The sequence below is a fragment of the Gymnodraco acuticeps genome, unplaced genomic scaffold, assembly GCF_902827175.1.
Source record: "Gymnodraco acuticeps unplaced genomic scaffold, fGymAcu1.1, whole genome shotgun sequence".
Classification (NCBI taxonomy): Eukaryota; Metazoa; Chordata; class Actinopteri; order Perciformes; family Bathydraconidae; genus Gymnodraco; species Gymnodraco acuticeps.
Window position 1 is genome coordinate 2,352,464 of NW_022990023.1, and position 11,424 is coordinate 2,363,887.

The 11,424-nt window shown below is 40.2% G+C and overlaps 1 protein-coding gene across 2 annotated transcripts; it reads left to right on the plus strand.

The window, feature by feature from the left end:
* Nucleotides 1-1,165: 1,165 nt before the first annotated feature.
* Nucleotides 1,166-10,575, plus strand: LOC117545003 (transforming growth factor beta-1-induced transcript 1 protein-like). Of its 2 annotated transcripts, XM_034214639.1 has the most exons (12): nt 1,166-1,384; nt 4,073-4,123; nt 4,756-4,904; nt 5,069-5,124; nt 5,806-5,942; nt 6,150-6,231; nt 6,852-6,936; nt 7,718-7,900; nt 8,027-8,200; nt 8,304-8,385; nt 8,943-9,091; nt 9,676-10,575. In XM_034214639.1, the coding sequence occupies exons 1-12, from the start codon at nt 1,372-1,374 to the stop codon at nt 9,940-9,942; spliced, it is 1,428 nt and encodes a 475-aa protein (XP_034070530.1). In that variant the 5' UTR covers nt 1,166-1,371; the 3' UTR covers nt 9,943-10,575. The 2 variants fall into 2 exon arrangements, with proteins under 2 accessions (XP_034070530.1, XP_034070531.1); XM_034214640.1 differs by lacking the exon at nt 4,073-4,123 and having other exon boundaries at nt 1,169-1,384.
* Nucleotides 10,576-11,424: the final 849 nt, after the last annotated feature.

Sequence of the window (11,424 nt, forward strand, 5' to 3'; positions counted from 1 at the left end):
GAAGGAGAGGGCACTGTAGCCTTCCTCGGGTCCTTTAAGGAGGCCCTGATTGGGGATTGGGAGCACCTGGAGGAGAGGCTGCACCTGGAGACAATCAGGGAGAGAGAGAGAAACACACACACACACACACACAAGCACCCACTGTGGCACGTAACAGAGATAATAAATGAATATATTAAACAAAAGTATCTGGTTCAGTAGCACCTGTAATCACATTCCCTGCAAATATTTTGTTAGTCAATTTTCTTTTCTACTTATATCAAAGTAGTCAACATCAACTCAGTCCTGCAATTGTATGTGATCGGGTGCCTCAAAGTTCTAATGTAGTTATAATTGTATATTGTGCTCACATGGGTCCATTAAAGAAATTAAGTTATGTTTTGACAAATTGCCTGAAACTGACTCGCATAGAGAAAGACCTGGCGAGTAATCCAGTAAAAAAGTACTGCAGGGTTTATGGGTCTCTATTCAAAACATAATGACGCTGCTATCTGCATTTTACTGTTTTTGAATGTTAATATTGTGTTATAATGCAATATGAAACAATCCTGAAGAAACCTCTTAGAAAATAGTTTATTGGATAGTCATGTAGTGTGCTTAAACTATTTTTAATTCGTTTTTCAAATTACTTTTTTAGCAGATACTGCTGTAATGTTTTATAATAAACAGAATTATATTATACAAAACTTCAATTAGAAAATATTTATTTTTTAAAACTTTTTTTTCTTCTAAATGATAAAATAATTGCTTGGATTAGGATTTGTTTGTTCTCTATGGTCTCTTTTACTGATATAAAATAGGTTATATATAGAAATAATCAAATAGCTTCAGTCCTAACCGAAATTATGTTTTTGCAAGCTCCTTCTTAAAAAGGGGTTCCGCCCCTTCAGTGTTTATCCTTGAGGTTGTGTTTACTGTGAAAGACACAGCGGTAAATTAGGGATTCTGTCCCCGGTTCTCACGTACATCGTCCCAGCAGCACGTCCAACTCTCGGCGCCTCTAAATCTTAATTTCTCTCCCAAATATGGACCAGGAATGTCCAGGATGACGTCGCCTGTCCGGGGAATGCGGGTTTGTAACCACATTTATTTAACTACGCCTTCTTCCAGTCTGAGGTCCTGGTAGGCATTACACAGGAAGAGTGGTGTAGGAAAAAGAAACGGGACGCCCTCCTCCTCCTCCTCCTCCTCCTCTTCCTCTTCTCTTGGCGGATAACGGTGTTCAAGAAGTTATTCAGGACCGACGCAGACAATAGCCCCGAGACTGTAGTCCATGTTGCGGCTTTGATACGCGTCCATCACTACTTATTAATGCTGTCTGCGTCCGTATTGTGTCACACAAAGAGGAAAACGCTCGGCTGAAATCATATCATGGACGATTTGGGTAAGTATTACTGCTGTTCTTCCTCCTCTACATGTTGGATATCTGGAGGGGATCTTTGGGAAGGGGTGGTGTGTCCAAACAGAGGAAATAAGGTCTCTGTGCATTCTGGTAATCATAGTGGAGGAGAATTTCCTTTTCGGTCCACAGGGACATGTATGGGTCTGCAGTGTAAAGGGGATTTATTGGCTCCCTTAACATTTTAATACAGATAAAAGCAATTTGAACATCCTTTAATACAACAATTGTACAGTTTATATGTCAAAAATATGTTTTTTCCCCTTAATCTGATAATACCTATTGTCCTGGAGGTGATTCTCTATCCTCTGAGATTTAAAACAATGTTTTGTTTTTGCGTTATTGTGTTTACCTTTCCAAGCAAACAGGCCAAACATGCACAAATACTCACACAGGTACCACAAGAGCTGGTACTACATTACTCTTTGACTGCCTGACCGCCATTGAGTGCTTTGTGCATGCCCTGCTAATTCAATATACTCTTTATAAATGAGATTAAAGGGGATTCACTGTGGGCTTTCCCATCCATTCATATTAACAAGCCATGGATGGAAAGAAGCCACATAATGTTCAACAGAGTATTTTGAAGATATCAAAGGGGGTTGTGTGTTCAGCGTCAGGAAGCATGATCTGTCTTTTTCTATTGATGTTATAAAATATGCACTCTTTTCTTGGAACAACATTATGAGAAGCTGACTGTGTGTGTGTGTCGGAAAGGCCCTGAAATAGCCCCGGGCCACTCTGCTATTTTCAAAAAAAGCCACAGAGTTCAATGAAAATAGAAAGGCCTTTCTCTTCCGCTGCCCATTTTGCTCTCATAGGAACTTTTTCTTTCTTGAAGTCCACTTCTGTATTAGGGGACTTATGCTTTACAAGCAACCCTGGAAGGAATGGCTAGATGCAGCCAAGCACATCTGGGCACATCTGGTTTGGATTGCACACAGAGAGGCCGAGCTAATGGGTGACTGGGTGAGCGTTAGTCAGGCGGTGGCCATGTTCGGGACGCTCAGTTTATCCTGTTGTCTAATAATGTTGAAGGTTTATGTATTGGATCTGGCGAGGCTTTTCGGTGAGATAGACCACTTGTTAGAGAGGCTATTAGCCAAGACAAACAAGTCGACAGGCAGCTCTAAATATGGTCATAATTCCCATTCAGAGAAGTTCAGCTCCTTATATGAGCAGTTCACTCTGTAAGTGTGTGTGTGTGTGTGTGTGTGTGTGTGTGTGTGTGTGTGTGTGTGTGTGTATGTGTGTGTGTGTGTGTGTGTGTGTGAGTGAGTGTGTGAGTGAGAGAGAGAGAGAGAGAGAGGCACACAGCAGGAAGGAGGAGGGTGAGTAGTATATGCACAAGTTTCTCACCACATGGCCGTACCAGAAGTGTGAATCATCTGTGGCAGAATTGGCCGCAGGGATGAACTAATGCAGGGTCACCTGGTAATGTTCCTCATGTCTCACAACTGATTACCTCAGATGTTTAAAAAACGTCTAGTCCATTAGATCAAACACCCAAAGTCAACCAGAGTAAAGGGTCTTATGTGTTCTACAGCAAACAGTTATTGTTTTAAGTTTCTTATCAAAAGACAACACATTATAAAAACCTCCCAAACATGGCTTATTTTCCTTTCTGTTGAAGTTTAGTCCTGTTTTTGTTCTTGAAAGGATCTACCAGTAGATCAGTGGTTCCTAAACACAGGCTACTTCTGCCATTTCTAGGATGTATTTTCATTGTATATTACTAGGGCTGCAGCAAATTAATATTATTTTATTATCGATGGTTTGATCTATAAAATGTCACAAAATAGTGGACTAACATCCACCCCAGCTTCTCAAAGTCCAAGGTGATGAATGTCTCGTTCACTCCGTCCAAAACCAATATATATTCATTTGAATCCGATATCAAAGAGCAGGAAACGATCCAAATATTTGAGAGGCTAAAAACATGACCTGCCATTCCTAATGAAAAATGTGGCGATTCATTGATTTTCCATGTAGTTGACAACTTTTTTCCTGTCAATGAACAACTCTATATACTAATAACCAATAAACGACTGGTTTTGATAAGCTTTTTTTCTTATCCAAAGTGAGTCTTAGAATTACCAAAATGGTGTAATGCGTGAATATTTGTTGAAAAGCAGGTGAAAGGGGCCAACATTTTTTTTTTAAGTGATAGATTAATGGTTGAACAATCCAATGTATGACACTGCAGCTGGTAATAGTGGGTAAACATCTCAAACAAAACCTCTCATATTCGTCCAAAACAGCAGCCTCCTCTGTACAATTTACACTTTGTAATTAGTCATGTTCAGCTCTCTTTCTACAAACTCCAGCTTTGGCCTTAATTTGCACATACATGGACTTGTCAGCGCTGAATGATGTCATGCAGCGGCTAACCCTTGAGCAAGTTTAGCTTCTGGACAGCTTCCACTTGGAGTGGATTTAGATATCAGCTGCCAAACACTCTTCCTCCTCTGCTTCCTATCCGAACTGGCATGTGTTTGATAAGTTTGTGTTCTAATAACTTCACTGTTTTGATGGATTATATCTGGATCGTGCCAAGTCTAACTGTCCTGTCCTCTGACTGATTATTGGTGTGTGGACGCTTGTTGTCCTCCATGTCCTGTTATGCTGCTGCTGCTGTATTATTGGTCACACAGGCTGTCTGTCTCTCCTTAGGAGTGCCTGAGCCACTTAACTACCCTCTCAGTCCTCGTATTGTTGTGTTTGGTACGTAACTGTCTCTGCACGTATTTGCCTGTCTGTCATTGTGTCTGCCTGTACGCCATTTACTGATCCTTATCATCTGTCTATCATCCAGTGTGTCTCTGTCTGCACTGCATGTTTTTGAAATCATACCTCTTTCTAACTCTCTTTGGTGCTTCATAAACAAACTGATATCACGACCAGGGGTATTAAAAAAGATATAGAAATGTATTATGGGGAAGTTAATTGTCTTTGAAGGTACAATGATAAGGATACAAAACATTGTAAATCCCACACGATCACCACTAAATGTGTGACGGTGTCTGTATCTGCAGAGACCCTCTGTCTTACTGTATATTCTCATTTGGCTGTGTTTGGGATGTTTCTTGGCATTAACCCTTCGAAAAAATATAGGAAACGGGCAAAATTGTAAGCTCGTATTCAAGAAAAGCTACAAAAATCGGGGGGGAAAAACCAACTACAGTGAATCACCAAGCAGACAAAACAAAAGCACACTTATAAAACTCATTGTGCCTTCAATTTTCATTAAAAAGACAACCTGAAGCTAAACCAAATCATAAATCCTTCCACTATTCCATTCCATTCATGCTTTTTCATGTTATTTATGAGTTTCTTTCCCCTCTCTTCCCCTCCAGATGCCCTCCTCGCTGACCTGGAGAACACCGGCTCTCCTCTCGCTCGGTGTCCGGTCCTGCTCACCTCGGACCCCCCACAAGATTCAGAGGCTGAGCCCCCGGAGTCTGAAGAGAATCGACCACCTCCCCCCGCCTACACACCACAGCAGGTACACAAGCAGGAAGTCATCCGTTTTCTAATTTCAGACTCTGATATGAATTATGGTAATGTTGTCCTAAGACTTTGACGTCTGGTTACAAATCTCCTCTGTGAGTTCAAGCTGCTTCTTCATCACTGAAAACCTGATTGATGTTTATTGGTTTTTCCTCTCAGACTGTTTCTGCTGCCATGAAGTCTTCCCAAAACTCCAACCCAGACAAATTATACAGGTAACTCCTTCTCTGACTTCCATAACCTATTGGCATGCTTTAAGTAAGTCTTCTTACATCAAGTCTTCTTCTTACAGTTTAAAATCTCTAACTGAATAAGCAGAGTAATGCTTTACCTTGGAAAGGGACACGAAGGAGGAATGTAAAATCAACAAATGCTGTGCCGCTATTTATATTCTCATAAGTGTTATCTTAACAGTACAGTCTTACATAAAGATTTGCGAGATCTTGCAAAAGTAAACATTTTTAATACTTTTTTTACCAAACATTTTCATCTACAATTCAGAATGGAAATGAATAAGTGTAGCGAAATGGCGAAACAGTCTGATTATCATTCTGCACATTTCTGTGAATAAACAGAAGCTTTTTTACTATCAGAGAAACATTCAGTCATTCAAAGCTCTCTTTGTGTTGGCATGGGAAAATATCTGCCCAAAGCGGCAATAATTATAAATCACTTTTTTTCTACATTTTGTCTATTTTCAAGAAAGAATGTGTTTGGATGCTAAACATCTGTTATGGACAGATGAGGGTCTGCTGCTACATGACTAATGTCTGACTGGACAATGTTCAAGAGTCTCTCATGAGTCATGACAAACTGACCATGATAACACAAACCGCATTAGTGACAGGATGTTTCTTGATCTGTGTTAATGTTATTCTGTTTTTCCTTCCTTGCAGCACAGTGTGCAAACCGCGCTCTCCGCGCACAGCAGACCCTCCGCCGGCCTTCTCCTCCTCCTCGCTGCTGGGAGGAGGTCTGAGTGAACTGGACCATCTGTTACAGGAGCTCAACGCCACGCAGTTCAACATCACAGGTCAGTGTGTGTGTGTGTGTGTGTGTGTGTGTGTGTGTGTGTGTGTGTGTGTGTGTGTGGTGTGTGTGTGTGTGTGTGTGTGTGTGTGTGTGTGTGTGTGTGTGTGTGTGTGTGTGTGTGTGTGCGTGTGTGTGTGTGTGATATTTACTTCCCTGTGTTTATCTCTAAGGGAATCTTTCATTAATATGGCTTTGTATTTGTCTTCAGATGAGATCCTGGCCCAGTTCCCGTCTTCTAAGAAAGACGAAAGAGACAAGATGAAGGATAAAATTATGTCCACCTCTTCCAGGTACCAGATGTAATCAATTTGATGTCAAATGTAACCTAATCTAGTGAATGCAGACTACTTACTAAAGAGTTTCCATATCAGGACAGCTGCACAAATGAGCGAAAGATAAACAAACACTGCTTATGTGCAATATACATTTTATTACAATTTTGTTTTTATTATCACTGGCTGCTACTTCACCACCTTTTCATGTTCACTCACTTAATAATAATAATAATAATAATGCTGCTTATTTCATTTTGAATAATGTCTGCTTGCCTCTTTATTCAATATGTTAGTCCACTTGTGTTATTGAGTCTTTTATTTTCACTGTTTCTTCTGTGGGACAAATAAAAGATTTCTGAGAAAGCTTGAATCCATTCAAAGTGTGCTACCCTATCATTTTTAACATCTTGATGAAAAAGTTTGTTTCTTCATTTTAACCAAATATAATCCATAACAACTGAAAGTGTCTTGGTGATGTTTAAAAGCAGGTCTGTCTTGTGCACTCAAACATCCGTCAACAACCATGTTTACTAGGTCCCACTCTGTTGAATTCAAGCCAGTATGTTAAATAAGACAAGATGAAATAGTGTGTTTGTTAGTTTACCAAAACAAGAATTGTCTTTTGCTCTTTCTAGCTCCGCGAAGCCTTCAGCTACATCAGCCACACTGGAGCTGGACAAGCTCATGGCCTCTCTGTCCGACTTCAGAGTGCAGAGCACAGTGAGAGACCTCACAACACACACACACACACACACACACACACACACACACACACACACACACACACTGATTCATGTTGGGGTCATGAAGACGTTCACTTGACTTTGTGATGACTTCACTTTACGCAGTAAAGGTCGCAGCACATAAATCACCGGATAGAGCCCGAGGATGCAAATTAGTCTTGGTAGAGATCTTTTCAGCATAAGAGATATCTCTGAAGTCAGAGTCAAAGGTCCTCTTTTGGTATGGTACATCATCTGATATTCAGTGAGTCAGTGTGCTAGCACGAGAGCATATGAAGTGGTTCTGTAGTTTTAAGTGTGTTTGGTTCCAGCTGTGTGTTATAAACAAGTGAGAGCACAAGGCTGGGGGAACATTGAAAACCCAGTGTTTTAAAAAGGAGCATTTCTCCATTGGGTATACTTTGCTGCTGTGTTCCCAGATGTTGGTATGTACCTGGATTAGCCGTGCTAACTTTGTGGTTCTAGGCATGGCATGTCAGGCCACTGATCCATACGGAGATATTTCAACACCTGCTCTACACACAAATTAAATAGTTTATGACCAAATGCCAGGGAAATGTTTGAAATGTACATCAATTGCAATGTCAGTATGCAACACTTTGTTTCCATGTCCTTCTTCCTCTTGTCCCAAACTCACTACATAAACAGTCACTGCTTTATTTCTATTAGTTTCAAACTAACTTCAGATTGATATAAACTCTTGCTAAATCTCAAAGACAGATGTGCCATGCATCATTTTCCTTTGTCTGTGTTTCCAGCCAGCTGCACCCGTCACTCCAGTGGTGACAGCCCCGCCGCAGCCCACCCCCCCGCCGCAGGCCTCGTCCGGCGGCTCGTTGGACAGCATGCTGGGCCTGCTTCAGTCAGACCTGACCCGACAGGGGGTTCAAACATCCTCCAAAGGAAACTGTTCGGCTTGTCAGAAGCCAGTAGTCGGACAGGTGAGCTCTTAGAATATAGTCATAGATTTATAAAACTGTATTGAGCTCCCGAGAACTCATTTATATACATTTTTCATAATTATAAACCACAAAAGGTTAATTACTTGTGTCTGTTTACTCGTGCAGGTGGTCACGGCTCTTGGGAAGGTGTGGCACCCGGAGCACTTTGTGTGCACTGAGTGTGAGACAGAGTTAGGCAGTCGCAACTTCTTTGAAAAGGACGGGCGGCCGTACTGCGAGTCGGACTACTTCACGCTCTTCTCCCCTCACTGTGCGCAATGCAACAAGCCCATTCTAAATGTGAGTGACTTAGTTGTGCATGTCACTTCACTCAAAGACTTTTTTGACACCGGCAAATTACTACCTCAACCCACCTTAAGTAACTTTTCAATCCTTTTGTCAGAAAATGGTCACCGCTCTGGATAAGAACTGGCACCCGGAGTGTTTCTGCTGTGTGAAGTGCAGCCGGGCGTTTGGAGAGGAAGGTAATGGGCGGCACACACTGTTTCCTGTCTGGGTTTAACACACAACTGTTGACAGTGAATTTTATACAATTCATACTTACATACAACCCTTAAAAGCTCTGCACATTGTTTGTTTTACGGTTGCAATCTGTTAAATCTGTTAAATATGTTAAAAGCTAGAAATAAGTTTGCATTGATTTACTTTATGACCCTGGGAGCTCTGTTACCTTCTTTTAAACAGCTGTTAACCTCTCAAAAAAACACTAAATTACTATGGTTTTCAAAGGAGAGTTCATGTTCTGTTGTAAATGCAGTTACAGTCTGCCAACAATTCCGGAAAAACACTGAATCTTTGGCAGAACATGTCCAAATTCAAAGCAGAACAAGCTTTGAGATACCATCAGCCTTTAGAAACTCACATCAATAAAACCATAAACCATTAAAGACGGATTAAAGTATAAAGTACCACAGGCCAGAGTCACCTTGGAAACGTTCTGATGTTTTCTTCCGAGCTTCATCCGGTTCATTTAACATTTATCAACTTGAGCTGTGTAAAACTAAGACCACATCTCCTGCAGGTTTCCATGACCGTGAGGGCCAGCAGTATTGCCAGCAGTGCTTCTTGACTCTGTTTGCGTCCCGCTGTCAAGGCTGCAGCCAGCCCATCCTGGAAAACTACATCTCAGCCCTCAACTCTCTCTGGCACCCGCAGTGCTTCGTTTGTAGGGTGAGTGTTTCTCTGTGGGGGGGGGGGGGGGGGGTAGATTGTTACCTGGTGTTACGGGTGTAGCTGTTAAAGACTTCATCTGACAAAGAGACAGGTTGAATTTAAAGGTACGCTGTGAAGTTTATATTTGGTCTGTATCTTTGAAATCTTATAAATGTGTTAAATGTATTTTCAAAACTTTTGATTCACAAATAAAAACAGTTTTCACAAATTCCTTTCTAAAAGTCATATATTCTAGAAAGATAATCATAAATGTGTTTCATTTACATGTAAATCAATTTCATGTATTCACAGATTTTTTGTTAGTGTGTTTACTTCTGTTTTTGTAACAGATTTACGTACGGATTGATGATGTTCACAGAAACAATATGAGTCAATCTTTTTACATTTTGAAATCTTCTGATGTGTAACCGTGTGGTGTGGGCAGGGCGTTCCTAAAACCGAAAAAACTGAAAAAAACAAAAAATAAGTTTGAATTATGTCATGAGAAAGTTGTCATTTCCCCTGCCAGATGTGTAATTACAGTTCGATGAGTCAGCGCTCTTCACTGTGACTGACTCTGCGTTTCTCTGACTCTTCTTCAGGAGTGCTACTGCCCCTTCGTCAACGGCAGCTTCTTCGAACACGAGGGTCAGCCGCTGTGCGAGGCCCACTACCACCAGTCCCGCGGCAGCATGTGTCAGGCCTGCCAGCAGCCGATCCTGGGCCGCTGCGTCACCGCCATGGGAGCCAAATTTCACCCCCACCACCTTGTGTGTCACTTCTGCCTGAAACCCCTGAGCAAAGGCTGCTTCAAGGAGCAGGAGAACAAGCCCTACTGCCACCCCTGCTTCATCAAACTCTTTGGTTGAGGACGCTCTGCCTCCCCCTCCTCCTCTGAGACAAGAGTTCTCAATTAGTTTGTTTTTTACCGCGGGAATGAGGGTGGAGCTGGTCTCTTTATTGGTTTTTAGAATATAACTTTGATAGAGGGCAGGGAATAAAAATGAGAAGCATCCAACCCAATACATTTCTGTTCATTTCACAATTTAAAAAAAGGACTGCATTTTGACTGGCAGGGTGAAATGTAAGTCTAGCATTAGTTAGACAGATTTAAAATGAAGCCAAATGATTTAGTCATGTATGTAAATTATTACATACCGTGTTGATTCAAATTGAATATTGAAAAATTGAAATCTTTTGCCAAAGGTAGAAATGAAACAGTATATTAAGAGCAAATGTATTGTTTCAGTGAAGGACTTGTACTGTTGAGCGAAAAGAAAATCCCCTTTAATATATTTGCTTTATATTGCAAAAAGTATATAAAGTGCCACTGCTATTGCATTTATATATTGTACGCTGACTGCTTTATGCTGTATGTTTTTTTGTAAACTCTTATATGTTCAATGTCAGATATTTTTGCATTATTATTTCACTTTTGCTCTATGCAATTTGCCAAAAACTATTCCAAAGAATGAAATAAAGGAGAACACAACTTGTTATAATCTGCTTCATGGGTGAATGAATCTTTATAACCGAAGAAGGGTAATTCCAAGGCCACAAAAAAAAATCAAAGAACAGTGTATTTTGTGGAAAGTACATCTAAAAATTAATGTATTGTACATTGTATCTATTTTACAAACAACATGATATAACGTATTTTCTGGTAAGTCAAACAGGGCACATTAGGAGTATTACTAAGTCTATTAAGAACAGAAAAAACTTTAGCGTAATCAGATATAAAATATGTGAAAAAAGAAAATAGATTAAATTAAGATAATTGCATGTTTATATATGCACAACACTAGAGACAAACATTCACACTGATACACATGACAGTATTTAATGTCGAGAAGAGTTGTAATGTAATAAGTTGACACATTTCCATTTAAATTGTGCGTTTTTATCAATTTATATTACTGCATATTCTTGAATCTTTGATTAATTATGCTTTTTTTTAAAGTATGACTTCATATTCAATAGGGGAGGTATCTTTATAAGACATTTTCTTCTATCTATCAATCTACTGTTCTTTTTATAACACATCTAAATGAACCAAAGTAAACCAAAAATGCTGCAGTAATACACGTGGACCACTAGATGTCCCTGTTCACCCATCGCTTTGAGTATTACTGTTTTTTTAAATCATTGCCTGCATCCTGAATGTGTCCATATATTCAAAATAAACAGTACAATTAATATAAACTCTTTATCAAATGTATAACCACATTTGATATCCATAAACAGTAAGCATACAGTAGGTTTGAGATGATAGTTAAGTGTTGACGTGTGCGCGCCTCTGAAGCTTGCACAGGTGAGTTCATTTACAGTTAATGAGCCTTGCGCGCTGTATG

Coding starts and splice junctions, on each gene's coding strand:
- LOC117545003 (XM_034214639.1), top strand. Junction 6,232..6,851: donor ATTATGTCCACCTCTTCCAG/GTACCAGATGTA, acceptor TGCTCTTTCTAG/CTCCGCGAAGCCTTCAGCTA. Junction 8,386..8,942: donor CCGGGCGTTTGGAGAGGAAG/GTAATGGGCGGC, acceptor CATCTCCTGCAG/GTTTCCATGACCGTGAGGGC.